Source organism: Neophocaena asiaeorientalis, unplaced genomic scaffold (assembly GCF_003031525.2).
Source record: "Neophocaena asiaeorientalis asiaeorientalis breed wild unplaced genomic scaffold, Neophocaena_asiaeorientalis_V1.1 scaffold65, whole genome shotgun sequence".
Lineage (NCBI taxonomy): Eukaryota > Metazoa > Chordata > Mammalia > Artiodactyla > Phocoenidae > Neophocaena > Neophocaena asiaeorientalis.
Window position 1 is genome coordinate 7,451,641 of NW_020173215.1, and position 14,170 is coordinate 7,465,810.

A 14,170-nucleotide genomic window follows, 5' to 3' on the forward strand; every position below is an offset into this window, starting at 1 on the left:
TTGTTACCTGTTAACTATTTTGCAAACTGTAGAAAATCATTATGCTAACAATTTCAATATTCTGTTATTATCATTCATAAATAATGATTGACTATAGATTTTTTAGAAACTCTGTTTATTTAGGATATAATTCAATACATATATCACTCACTTGATTGGCCAGTTGTAGTTGTTCTTGAAGATTCCTGACTGTTTCATCATCTGTACATATCTCATTTCCCATCTCTGTGCCAAAGGGAATGGCTTCCAATTGCTTTTCAACAGCATCTTTTAATTCACGGTGCAACCTTTGGAACAAACAGTTAACAATAATCTAATTTTGGTAATAGTAATTACTGTTTCAGGTCAACTAATTAAACATTTGGGTCAAAAAATCACTATTTACACAAAAATCATTTTTAAGTCAACCTCTAAATTTAGAAGTGTTTTAAAACCATTAAATAATGTGCTATAAGAAAAAATATATCACGATTGTGAAAGAATTAAATTTGTCATAATTAATTCAAACATACATAATTCAGTTTGTCCTAGAAAGATTTTAATTTTTTAAAGAGGTAATATTCTGAAATTATACCTTATTAATTGACAAGTCATTCATAAAATATTTTAAATATGATAATTTCATCTAGTTACTTAAATAGAAAGGGAATTTTAAATCTTGTAGAATTATTGTTAATTTCTTCATTGTGTTTCACAAAACTCATCTGATTTCTCACTCATTCCAGTTTATAAAGCATAGAATAAAATTCTTGATGGTTATGAAATCAAGACTAGAGGATTTACTTGCCAGCACTTTCTTACATAAGCTTGACCATAACTCTGAAAGCCTTAAATTCAACTTGAACCTTACATTAAAGTAAATTACAAGTATTTCATGCTTTGAAATTACACCAAAAAAAAAAAAAAGCATAGAAAGGTTCAACTTAAAAGACTGATTAGGTGTTTATGTCAAAATGATGTACTCCTAGAAGGAAAAATGTTTTTTAATATCAGAAAAACTTAGAAACACTGAATTTATATAATTATAACCAGAAAACATTATTTATAATAAACACATCTCAAAGTAAAAATTTCCCAAAGGAATTGCATCCATCTCTCTAAAATAATTTAAACAGAATTATCTACTAATACTACAATCTCCGTTGAAACTAGAAAAACGCAATCTTAAATCTTAAAACATATTTATTGAAAACGAAGTTCATCAAGTAAGTCACAAGACAATAACCTCAGGTACCAGTGGGGCAAGGGGAGAGGGGAAAGGCAGTATAGGCATACTGGATTAAGAAGTACAAATTATTAGATATAAAATAAGCTAAGAAGATACGTTGTACAACACAGGGAATATAGGCAATATTTTATCATAACTATAAATGGAGTATAACCTTTAAATATTGTGAAACACTATATTGTACATCTGTAACTTATATAATAATGTACAGCAACTATACTTCAATTAAAAAAACACAAAAACTAAACAAAAAAAAAAGAACCCTTAATAGTTACAGGCATATTGCCTATACCCAAACTGCCTGAATTTGAAACCAGTATCTCATTTCATTAGCTATGTGACTTTGGACAAGTTCCTTAACCTCTTTTGGCCTCAGTTTCCCAATCTGTAAAATGTAAATGTCACCTATTGCTTATTCTCTTCTGGAATTTTTTTTTTTAACTATTCTGTACAGTATTTCTCTCTTTCTCAGTCTCAGTGGAATTTTCATCTCTCCAAACTTTAACTTTTGGAATTTAGTCCTTGGATGGCTTTCATCAATGTCTTATAGTTTTTGGCACACAGGTCTTGTGCCTCTTTAGGTAGGTTTATTCCTAGCTATTTTATTCTCTTTGATGTGAAGGTAAATTGGGGTTGTTTCCTTAATTTATCTGTCTGATACTTCATTGTTAGTGTATAGAAATGCAACAGATTTCTGTATGTTATCTTTGTATCCTAAAACTTTACTGAATTCATTAATGAGCTCTACTAGTTTTCTGGTGGCATCTTTAGGATTTTCTATGTATAGTAGACATTTTACCTCTTCCCTTCTGATTTGGATACCTTTTATTTCTTTTTCTTGTCTGATAGCTGTGGCTAGGTCTTCCAATACTATGTTGAATAAAAGTGGTAAGAGTGGGCATCCTTGTCTTGTAGCTAGACTGTACATCTCTAGGTATTTATCCGTTTCTTCTTGGTTCTCCATTTTATTGGTGTATAACTGTTCACAGTAATGTCTTATGATCTTTCATATTTCTGTATTGTCAGTATAGAAATATGAATCTGTAACTTCTCTTTCATTTCTGATTTTATTTGGGTCCTTTCTTTTTCTTAATGACTCTGGCTAAAGGTTTATCAATTTTGTTTATCTTTTCAAGGAACCAGAGCTTAGTTTCACTGATTTTCTCTATTTTTTTAAAGTCTCTATTACATTTATTTCTGCTCTGATCCTTTTCTTCTACTAACTTTGGGGGTTTTATTAGTTCTTTTTCTAGTTCCTCTAGGTGTAAGGTTAGATTGCTTATTTGAGATTTTTCTTACTTCCTTAGGTAGGCCTATATTGCTAGAAACTTCCCTCTGAGAACAGCTTTTCCTGCTTCCCAAAGCTTTTCCACCATTCTATTTCTATTTTAATTTGACTCCAGGTATTTTTTGACTTCCTGTTTGATTTCTTCAGTGACCCAATGGTTGTTTAGTAGCATACTGCTTAGCCTCCATTGTTTTTTTTTTTTTTTGGTAGTTTTTTCATTGTAGTTTATTTCTAGTCTCAAGCATTGTGATTGTAAAAGATGTTTAATATAATTTCAATATTCTTAATTTTACTGAGACTTATTTTGTGGCCTAGTATGTGCTCTATCCTGGAAAATGTTAGTTGAATGTTTATTCTGTTGCTTTTGGGATGGAATGTTTTATACATACATATATATACATAGATGTACATATAAATAAAGTCTATCTGATGTAAGGCTAGTGTTTCCTTATTGATTTTCTGTCTGGATGCATGATCTTCCATTGATGTAAGTTGGGTGTTAAAGTCCCATATTATTATTGTGTAACTCAACACAATTTCTCCCTTTATGTCTACTTATATTTGATTTACATATTTAGGTGCTCCTAAGTTGGGACATAAATATTTACAATTATTATATATTGTTGGATTGATCCCATTATCATTATGTAACGTCCTTCTCTGTCTCTTTTAACAGTTTTTGTTTTAAACTCTATTTTGTCTGATATAAGAATTGCTACCCCAGCTTTCTTTTTGTTTCCATTTGCATGGAAAACTTCTTTCCATACTCTCACTTTCCATCTCTGTGTCTTTAGATCTAAAATGAGTTTCTTCTAGGAAGCATATATATAGTTCTTCTTTCTGTATCCATTCAGTCACTCTAAGTCTTCTGATTGGAGCATTTAGTCCAATACATTTAAAATAATTATTGATGTGTATGTACTTACTGTCATTTTGTTCATTGTTTTCTGGTTCTTTCTGTGGTTCTCTCTTCTTCCTTTCTTTTTTTTGCTCTGTATCCTTGTGATCTAATGGATGACTATCTTTAGTGCTAGAGTTTATAATTTGGTGTTTAGATTCCTTTTTCTTTTTTGCATATCTATTACAGATTTTTGGTTTGTGGTTACAATGAGGTTCATATATAAAAATATTTATAAAGATATATATATAATAAATAATATATATTTAAAATTTATTCATATATGATTTTAAGTTGATGATCCCTTAAGATCAAACCATTCTGACAACCCTGCATTTTTAAAATCCCTTGCCATGTTTAATGTTTTTGATACATTTTATATCTTTTTGTGGGGTGTATCCCTTAAATACTTGTGGAAATAGATGTTTTTACTACTTTTGTCTTTTAACCTTCCTACTAGCTTTATAAGTGGATGATCTATTTTACTGTATGTTTGTCTTTACCAATCAGATTTTTCTTTGCACAGTTTTCCTATTTCTAGTTGTAGTCCTGTCCACTTAGAAAAGTCCCTTTAATATCTCTTGTAAAGCTGGTTAGTGGTGATGAATTCTGTAGCTTTTGCTTGTCTGTAAAACTCTTTACCTCTCCTTCAAATTTGAATGATAGCCTTGCTGAGTAGAGTATTTTTGGTTGGTATGTTCATCAATTTGAATCAATTGTGCCAATCCCTTCTGCTCACAAAGTTGCTGCTGAAAAGTCAATTGATAGCCTTATGGGAGTTCCCCTGTATGCTACTAGTTGCTTTTCCCTTGCTTCTTTTAAGATTCTTTCTTTATCTTTAATTTTTGCCATTTTAATTACAATGTGTCTTGGTGTGGACTTCTTTGGATTCATTTTCTTTGGGACTTTCTGTGCTGCCTGGAACTGCATGTCTACTTCCTTGCCATGGTCAGGAAAGTTTTCAGCTATTATTTCTCCAAATAACTCCTCTGCCCTTTTCTCTCTATTTCCTCCTTCTGGGACTCCTATATTTTGAATGTTATTATGCTTGATGTTGTCCCAGAGGTCTCTTAAACTGTCCTCTTTTTTAAAAACTCTTTTTTTCTTTTTTTGTTCAGTTCGGGTGATTTCTTCTACTTTGTCATCCAGTTCACTCATCTGTTCCTCTGTATCATATACTCTACTGTTAATTCCTTCTAGTGTACTTTTTATTTCAGTTATTATCTTCTTCAGCTCTGTTTACTTCTTTATATTTTTTAACTATTTGTTAGAAACTTCTAACTTCTCACTGTGTTCATTCATTCTTCTCCTGAGTTCACTGAGCACCTTTTTATTTCATAGAAAATTGTTTATTTCACTTATAGTTTCACATTTATCAGCACAGAGTTACAGTTTTCTCTAAACATTTTCAAGTGTCTGTATTTCTCATTTTGTGATTATTTTACAAACTCAAATGTATGTATTTAGTTTATAATAAAGATAACATCAGATCAGTGGAGAAAGGAAAGATGATTAGAAAATAAAACTCTGACAGATATTTATAAGAGAAAGCAAATATCTTGAATATAAGGTGAATATGTACTTACATGTTTGTTTTTTTTTACAACACAGGCTTTATTAATTGTGATTTATCTGTATTAAATGTAATCGTATCAAATTTTAGCTTCTGCCAGAGTAAATTTTCTTTTTTTTGTAAACATCTTTATTGGAGTTTAATTGCTTTACAATGGTGTGTTAGTTTCTGCTGTATAACGAAGTGAATCAGCTATACATATACATATATCCCCATATCTCCTCCCTCTTGCATCTCCCTCTCACCCTCCCTATCCCATCCCTCTAGGTGGACACAAAGCACTAAGCTGCACTGAGCATCTTTATTATCATTCTTTTGAACTCTTTATCAGGTAGATTGCTTATCTCCACTTGGCTTAGTTCTTCTGGGGTTTTGTCTTCATTTGGAAAATATTCCTTCCCTCCTCGTTCTGCCTAATTTTCCATGTTTATTTCTAAGTATTAAGTAGGTCAGTTATGTTTCCAGATGTTGGAGAAGTGGTCTTAAGTAAGAGACATCCTATGGTGCCCAGCAGCACTTGACCCCACATGTGGGCTGTGTGGGCCCTTCTGTGTGATGAGTCTGACTACTCTCGGCACACTGGTAGACAAGGCTCATCCCTAGGCTGGTTGGCTGCTATGCCCTGCCTTGCATGGTGGCTGCTGGCCTGCTGGTGGGCAGGCCAGATTTCAGCATGGTTGGATGCACAGGCTGGGAGGTCCTTGGGTAGATGCTGGCCCACTAGTGGGCAGTACTGGGTTCTGGTACAGCTGGTCGCATGACCTGGCAGGGGGGTGGGTCTCAGCCCAGTAGTATACAGATCTGGTTCCCTGGGTGCTGGCTGTGGGACCCAGGGGGTCCAGTGCTGGTGTCAGCCTACTGGTGGGTGGGGCCACATCCTAATGAAGCTGGCTCTGGGACTCTGGAGATTCTGGGGCTGGTCCTGCTTAGCTGATGGGCAGCGCTGGGTCCTGTTGTGGCTGGCAGCAAGGCCAGGGGTGTTCCAAGGCTGGTTCTGACCTGATGGTGGGTAGAGTTGAGCCCCAGGGTACCTGGGTGTGGCTGTTGGGGAGGCCTGGGGTTGGTTCTGGTCCACTGGTGGGTGGAGCCAGGTCCCTGCAAGGCTGGGTGCTCACCTGGGAGGTCCTGGAACTGGAGCTTATCTGATGTTGGGCAGGCAGGCCCCCAGTGCTAGTAGGCTAGAGGGAGGACTCCAAAATGGCACTTGCCAGCACCAGTGTCCTCATGGTAGAATGAACTCCCCAAAATGGCTGTTGCCAATGTCATCAGGAAGAGTCCCAGTTGCCCCGCCTCTCCAGGAGACTTTACGAGATCAGCAAGTGGGTCTTATCAGGCTCCTTCAAATTGCTGTCTCAGTTCTGGGACTCAGAGCATGTGAGATTTTGTGTGTGTGCTTTAACAGTGGAGTTTCTGCTTCCTACAGTCCTCTGGCTCCCCATATGCAAGTCCTGCTGGCTTTCAAAGCCGCACGTTTTGAGGGCCTGTCTTTCAAGTGCAGGACCCTCAGCTTGGGAGCCTGATGTGGGGCTTGGACCCCTCGCTCCTTAGAGAGAACTTCTGTGATTGTGATTATCCTCCCATTTGTGGGTCACCTACATGAAAGTGCAGGTCTTGACTACATTATGTCTCTGGACCCTCCTACCCATCTTGTTTTGGTTCTTTCCTTATATCTTAAGCTGTGAAAAATCTTTTCTGCTAGTCTTCAAGTTATTCTCATTGATAGCTGCTCTGTAAATAGTTCTAATTTTGGTGTGCCTAGAGGAGGAGGTGAGTTCAGGGTCTTTGTACTCCATCACCTTGGACACACCTTGCAAGGTCATTTTTATAGTCCTGCACTGTCATGCAAAGCAAGGACCACCTATATGTATCAGTAGTTTATTTTTGTTTTAGTATCTGAAGTATTTGGGGTAGTGGTGTTTAATTTTGCAATTTGCAATCCTGCTGTCTCTTGCCTGATGTACCCTAATTCTCCAAATGTTTCATAATTTTGGGTTTAGTTTGCTGTTCTTTTCCTAACCTGTTCAGCAAATTCTTAGAGTCCACTGATTTTCAGACTTCTTTTCTAATATATGCACTTAAGAGTATGGATTTCCCTCTAAGAATGGCCTTAACTGCAACCCACAGTTTTTATGCTGTATTTTCACTATCTATCAGTTGAAAATATTCTTCAGCTTTCATGGTTAATTCTTTGACCTATGAGTAATATTTAAAAGCATATTGCTTAATTAGAAACAGCTGGGAATTTTCTGATTCCTTTTCTCTTTTCTTTCTTTTCTTTTTTTTTTTAAAAACTGATTTCTAGGGGCTTCCCTGGTGGTGCAGTGGTTGGGCATCTGCCTGCCAATGCAGGGGACACAGGTTCGAGCCCTGGTCTGGGAAGATCCCACATGCCACGGAGCAACTGGGCCCGTGAGCCACAACTACTGAGCCTGCACGTCTGGAGCCTGTGCTCCGCAACGGGAGAGGCCGTGACAGTGAGAGGCCCACGCACAGCGATGAAGAGTGGCCCCCGCTTGCCGCAACTAGAGAAAACCCACGCTCAGAAATGAAGACCCAATACAGCCAAAAATAAATAAATAAACTTATTTAAAAAAAAACCCACTGATTTCTAATACAATTTTCACTGTTATTAAGGAACAGAATCTGAGTACTTAAAAAATCTGAGAGTTTTCTTTTTTTCCTTTAAATATTTATTTATTTATTTTGACTGCGCCAGGTCTTAGTTACGGCACACAGGATCTTCGTCGTGGAAGACTGCAGCATGTAGACTTCTTGGTTGCAGCACGCAGACTTCTTAGTTGCAGCACGCCAACTCTTAGTTGCGGCACGCATGTGGGATCTAGTTCCCCGACCAGGGATTGAACCAGGGCCCCCTGCATTGGGAGTGCAGAGTCTTACCCACTGGACCACCAGGGAAGTCCCGAGAGCTACTTTCTGGATTTGTCCATTTTGGAAATGTTTTACGTGTACTTAAAAAGAATATGTATTTTGAGGGTATTAGGTATTTGTCTGTTAAGTAGGTTTGTTAATTGCATGGTTCAAATATTATTTTTTTAGTTTTTATTTCAATTACTGAGGAGCAATATGTTTATATTTCCTGCTATCTAGTGGATTTGTCTGTTTTGCCATTCAATGCTATCACTGAATTTTTCTAATCTAGAAAAACAGAAAAATTGAAATTTTCTATTCTAAGGCTTTGTTACTGGGTACTTGCAAATTTTTTTTAAATAAATAAATTTATTTATTTATTTATTTATTTTTGGCTGCATTGGGTCTTCATTGCTGTGTGCAGGCTTTCTCTAGTTGCGGCAAGCGGGGGCTACTCTTTGTTGTGGTGCACAGGCTTCTCATTGCGGTGGCTTCTCCTGTTGCAGAGCATGGGCTCTAGGTGTGCGGGCTTCAGTAGTTGTGGCACGCAGGCTCAGCAGTTGTGGTGCACAGGCTTAGTTGCTCCGCAGCATGTGGGATCTTCCCAGGCCAGGGCTTGAACCCACGTCCCCTGCATTGGCAAGTGGATTCTTAACCACTGTGCAACCAGGCAAGTCTCTGGGTACTTGCAAATTTAAAACTGTTATATCTTTTATCATTATGAAATATCCCTATTTATAATATTCTCTTCTTGCATTAAAGTCTACTATGTCTGATATTACCAGCTTTCTTTTGGTTAGCACTGCATGGTTTATCTATTTTCCATCCTCTTATTTGCAATCATTCAATATTCTTATATTTTAAAAATCTGTCTGATAAGAAATACACACTATAACTGGTTTCTTTTTTAATCTCCTCTGATAAATCACTGTCTTTCAATTGCAGCATTTAGTACATTGAAGTTTAATTACTAATGTATTTGAGTTTATATCTACTATCTTAGTATTTACTTTCTATTTGCCCTGTCCATTATGATTTTTCTCTCCTTTCATGCTTTCTTTTGGTTTTTTTTTTATTACTTCATTTTTCTACTCTATTGTCTTGGTTGGCAGTTACATGGTTGGCAGTTATATTATCTTGGTTGGCAGTTACATGGTTGGCAGTTACATTATCATGGTTGGCAGCTGGCTTTACTTTTAAAGATTAAAACATGCATCACTGAGTTATCAAACTCTAAAAAATTAGTACTATATTTCTTTTGGGTAATGCTAGAACCTGAGAATATTTTAACTCCAAATGCCCTTTCCCTAAATTTATGATATTGCTGTCTTATATTTAATTCTCTACAGATATTTTAGAGACATTATTATTGTTTTAGAATAGCTGATGTTCATTAGACGTTCTCCCATGGGCAGCATTTCCTATAATTCTAAGCTTTCATCTGGGATTCTTTTCTTTTTGTAGAATATCTTTTTAATTTTCCTTAATTTTGCTAATGATAATGCTCTCAATTTCTTTTCATCTGACCTTTCTTCTGATGGATATTTCACTGGGTAAAGAATTCTACATTGACAGTTTTTCTTTAAGCACTTTAAAAATATTCCACTGTCTCCTGATTTCCAGTATCTCTGTTGAGAAGTCAGTTAATATCTTATTGCGGCTAGATAATAAGACAAGCTCTTTCTGCTGTTAAGTTTTTTCTTTTTCTTTGGTTTTCTTTGATTTTATAATAATGTACCTAGGTACAGTACTTTTGTATTATCCTGCTTATGATGCATGGTGTGTTCTTAATCTGTGGATTGATGTCTCTGTCGTCTCTTTCTGGGACTCAAGCTATATGACTTTTAGCTGTTTTCACTATTTCCCATATGTCTCTTAGTTTTTATTTATTTATTTATTTTGTTCTGCATTTTCTATCCCCTTCTCTCTCTGACCTTCATTCTGAATATTTTCTTCTGACTTGGGTTGCATTCCATTAATTCTCTCTTCAGTTATGTCTCATTTCCATTATTACTGCAATTTTCAGTTCTAGAATTTCTATTTGGTTCTTTAAGAGTTTTTAGTTCTCTTATAGGAATTCTCAAAATTGTGTCTTATTTCATTGAACATAGTGCATAGTTATTTTAAAGACCAAACCGTGGATCTATTTCTATTGTATACTATTATTTTATGATTTTTAAACCATGCTGTCTTCAATCTTCCCATTACCAGTTTTTTTACACCAGATATGAGCCAGATATCACAAGTAAAAAAGTACAGAGACATTTTGAGGCCTAGAAATGATGTTATCTTCCTCTAAAAGTCTTCCTTTTCTTTTTTCAGGTGGGGAGGGTATTATCAAACCCTGATCATGTCATTTATAACATGTTGTATCAAACATCAGAGTCATGTTTTAGATCTTTTCAGGACTAGTCTATTTTGGGGGAGTCACTCTTACTTCAAAGCCTGGATGTTCCTGAGCCACCTACCCTCAAGTCTGATGGCCTCTGAATTCCAATTTTTATTTCTCTAACTCTATGAATTTGTTTCGAGCTCTGCTCAGTTTTCAACCACTCTTCACCTCTTCTGACATCGGGAGATATGTTTAAGGGAAAGTAACCCCAAATGCAGGCTCATATCCCTGGATTTCTTTCTTTTCCTGGTGTTTACCCTACAATTCTACACTGACTCCAATTCACTTTAAACAAATTTGACATTTGTCAAATTTTTGTCAAGATTTTCTAGTTTTTGTCCAGATTCTCTAGTTTTCTCAGAAGGAGTCTCTTGCCATCACTCTAAACAAAACTATCTAACTTATTTTCAGTTAATTAAAAATGTTCTGAGTACCAGTTTGGCTGCATCTCACTAGTTTGATATGCTATTTATTTTATACAGTTTTTAATTTTAGTTTTCCTCTTTATCTCAGTAGTTGAAAATGTAGTTAAAAGAAATTCTTTACACTCACTTCTTGTTATTTCTAATTTATTGTAGGTGTGATTTATGTTTAATTTGTTTGTATGTATGTATGTGGTGGGGAGGGTCTGCAGCCCATGTCTATGTAAATGTTTCATGGGTCTTGAAAAACAGTATACTCCTATTGGTTTATGTATGAGTAGTATAAACAGAAAAATATACACACATATACTCAAACTTGTTCTTTACTCTTTATATCTTTTACCTTCCTGTTTATTTTTGCCCTTGTTTTCTTTGAAGTATTATCTAGTTGCAATAATATATTTATAAATACTAAGTAAATACATGTTATCTAATTCTCCAAAGATCTTAGCAGTATAATTGAGAAAATAAAGCCATTTAAGTACTGCAAAGGTTTAAGGAATTAGTCTTTTTCAAAGCATTATTTTTTATGTATGGCTAACAAATCTTGAAAATTAGATATCAATAATTGTAGTAAGTTCAACAAACATTTGAAGAGATATTATGTACAGGATAGTAAGATAGTTGTGGTCCTAGCTGTATTTATTCAAATATATAATCAAGTCAAAACATAAGAACTGTAAGAAAATAAAGAAGAGAAAGTTCCATCATATTTGGTTGGCTTCACAGTAAGAGGAGAAATGAAGAGAAATCATACAAAGCTTTGTAGAAGTAAACAGTGTTACCCTTATTAGTAACACTAGTGGCACCATATTTCTCTGCATAGGTGCTTTATCTGAAGTCACCATCAACTAGCTGATCTCTATTTTCTAGTGCAAATGCTAAAAAAAAAAAGTCAATCGTATTGGTTTAGTTAACTGTAGAACTGTTGTGCTGAGAGAAATTATATGTAGACCACAATTAGGAAGCTGGACAATCAGGAAGTGGCCACACCAACCGCGGGTTCTAGGAGCACACCACTTTAGCTGAGATCCTGGCGTCAGGAAGTAAGTGCCAGAGCTGTTGCCTGCAGGAACACCCTGACTTAGCTCTGACAGAAGCGGCTGCCAGAACTACTGGCTCTAGAGACACTCTACACTTGTTAGAGTCTCATCCACAAAAACAGATTCTCATACACAGCTTCTCCTCCTATTTACCTCCTAATTTAGGTCTCTTACATGTGTTTGTCATTAGCAGAACCTAATTCCTACCCTGAACTAGTTTTTAGTTTTCCAGCCTTTGCAATACAAGGTATACAAAAGGGAGGTTGGAACAGATGTTAAACCAATCTACTATACCCGCCATAAACTATTATTATAATTGTATAATTTAATTAAATGTGAACCAAAGTGAAAAAATAAAAATACAAGAGAGTTGGGGTTTTTTCTATGAAACCTAAACTGAATATGAAAGGTTCAGTAAAGATGAGCTGTTAAATAGCTGCTGTTGAATTAGAGGTAGGCAAAATAATTATAATAGTCAGAAAATTCATAAAATCACAGAGGATCAAAAGGAGATCAAAAGGATCTCTAAGTTCTCACTCTTCTTCAAAGAAACTGAAACTGGAAATTATAAAGAATGAATTGACAACTAGGAAGATGGTGGAAGAGTAAGATGTGGAGATCACCTTCCTCCCCACAGATACATCAGAAATACATCTACACGTGGAACAACTCCTACAGAACACCTACTGAACACTGGCAGAAGACCTCAGACCTCCCAAAAGGCAAGAAACTCCCCCATGTACCTGGATAGGGCAAAAGAAAAAAGAATAAACAGAGACAAAAGAATAGGGACGGGATCTGCACCAGTGGGAGGGAACCATGAAGGAGGAAAGGTTTCCACAAACTAGAAGCCCCTTCGCGGGCGGAGATTGCGCGTGGCAGAGGGGGGAAGCTTTGGAGCTGCGGGGGACAGCACAGCAACAGGGGTGCAGAGGGCAAAGCAGAGAGATTCACGCGCAGAGGATCGGTGCTGACCAGCACTCACCAGCCCGAGACACTTCTCTGCTCACACGCCTAGGCAGGCGGGGTCTGGGAGCTGAAGCTCCAGCTTCGGTCAGAGTGCCGGGAGAGGACTGGGGTAGCCAGCGTGAACACAGCCTGAAGGGGTTAGTGCACCACGGCTAGCCGGGAGGGAGTCCGGGGAAAAGTCTGGACCTGACGAAGAGGCAAGAGACTTTTTCTTCCCTCTTTGTTTCCTGGTGCGCAAGGAGAGGGGATCAAGAGCGCTGCTTAAAGGAGCTCCAGAGACGGGAGCGAGCCGCGGCTAAAGCACGGAACCCAGAGACGGGCATGAGACGCTAAGGCTGCTGCTGCCGCCACCAAGAAGCCTATGTGCAAGCACAGGTCACTATCCACACCTCCCTTCCGGGGAGCCTGTGCGGCCGGCCACTGTCAGGGTCCCATGATCCAGGGACAACTTCCCCGGGAGAACGCACGGTGTGCCTCAGGCTGGTGTAATGTCATGGCGGCCTCTGCCGCTGCAGGCTCGCCCCGCACTCCGTGCACCTCCCTCTCCCGGGCCTGAGTGAGCCAGAGTCCCTGAATCAGCTGCTCCTTTAACCCCGTCCTGAGCAAAGAACAGACGCCCTCCGGCGACCTACACGCAGAGGTGGGGCCAAATCCAAAGGTGAGCCCTGGGAGTTGTGCAAACAAAGAAAAGAAAGGGAAATCTCACCCAGCAGCCTCAGGAACAGTGGATTAAATCTCCACAATCAACTTGAGGTACCCTGTATCCGTGGAATACCTGAATAGACAACGAATCATCCCAAATTGAAGAGGTGGACTTTGAGACCAAGATTTATTATTTTTTCCCCTTTTCCTCTTTTTGTGTGTATGTGTATGCTTCTGTGTGAGATTTTGTCTGTAAAGCTTTGCTTTCATTATTTGTCCTGGGTTCTGTCCATCTGTATTTTTTTTTTCTTTTACTTTTGAAAAAAAACTTTATCTTAATAATTATATTTTATTTTAATAACTTTATTTTATTTTAGCTTACTTTTATTTTACCTTCTTTTCCTTCCTTCCTCCCTCCCTCCCTCCCTTCTTTTTCTCCCTTTTATTCAGAGCCGTGTGGATGAAAGGCTCTAGTTATTGCAGCCAAGAGTCAGTGCTGTGCTGACTGACTGTGGTGGGAGAGCCAACTTCAGGACACTGGTCCATAAGAGACCTCCCAACTCCACATAATATCAAACAGCAAAAATCTCCCAGAGATATCCATCTCAACACCAACACCCAGCTTCAGTCAACGACCCACAAGCTACAGTGCTGGACACCCTATGCCAAACAACTAGCAAGACAGGAACACAACCCCACCCATTATCAGACAGGCTGCCTAAAATCATAATAAGGCCAAGACACCCGAAAAACACACCACCAGACGTGGACCTGCCCACCAGAAAGACAAGATCCAGTCTCATCCACCAGAACACAGGCACTAGCCCCCTCCACAAGGAAGCCTACA

The 14,170-nt window shown here is 37.6% G+C and overlaps 1 protein-coding gene across 1 annotated transcript in view; it reads right to left on the reverse strand.

Moving 5' to 3' along the window:
• SCLT1 (sodium channel and clathrin linker 1) overlaps window positions 1-14,170 on the reverse strand; it is a 254,147-nt gene that overhangs the window by 168,330 nt on the left and 71,647 nt on the right. Inside the window, exon 6 of the mRNA XM_024745118.1 lies at window positions 152-287. Within this exon, the coding sequence (XP_024600886.1) occupies window positions 152-287 (136 nt within the window). The remainder of the gene's footprint in view (window positions 1-151; window positions 288-14,170) is intronic.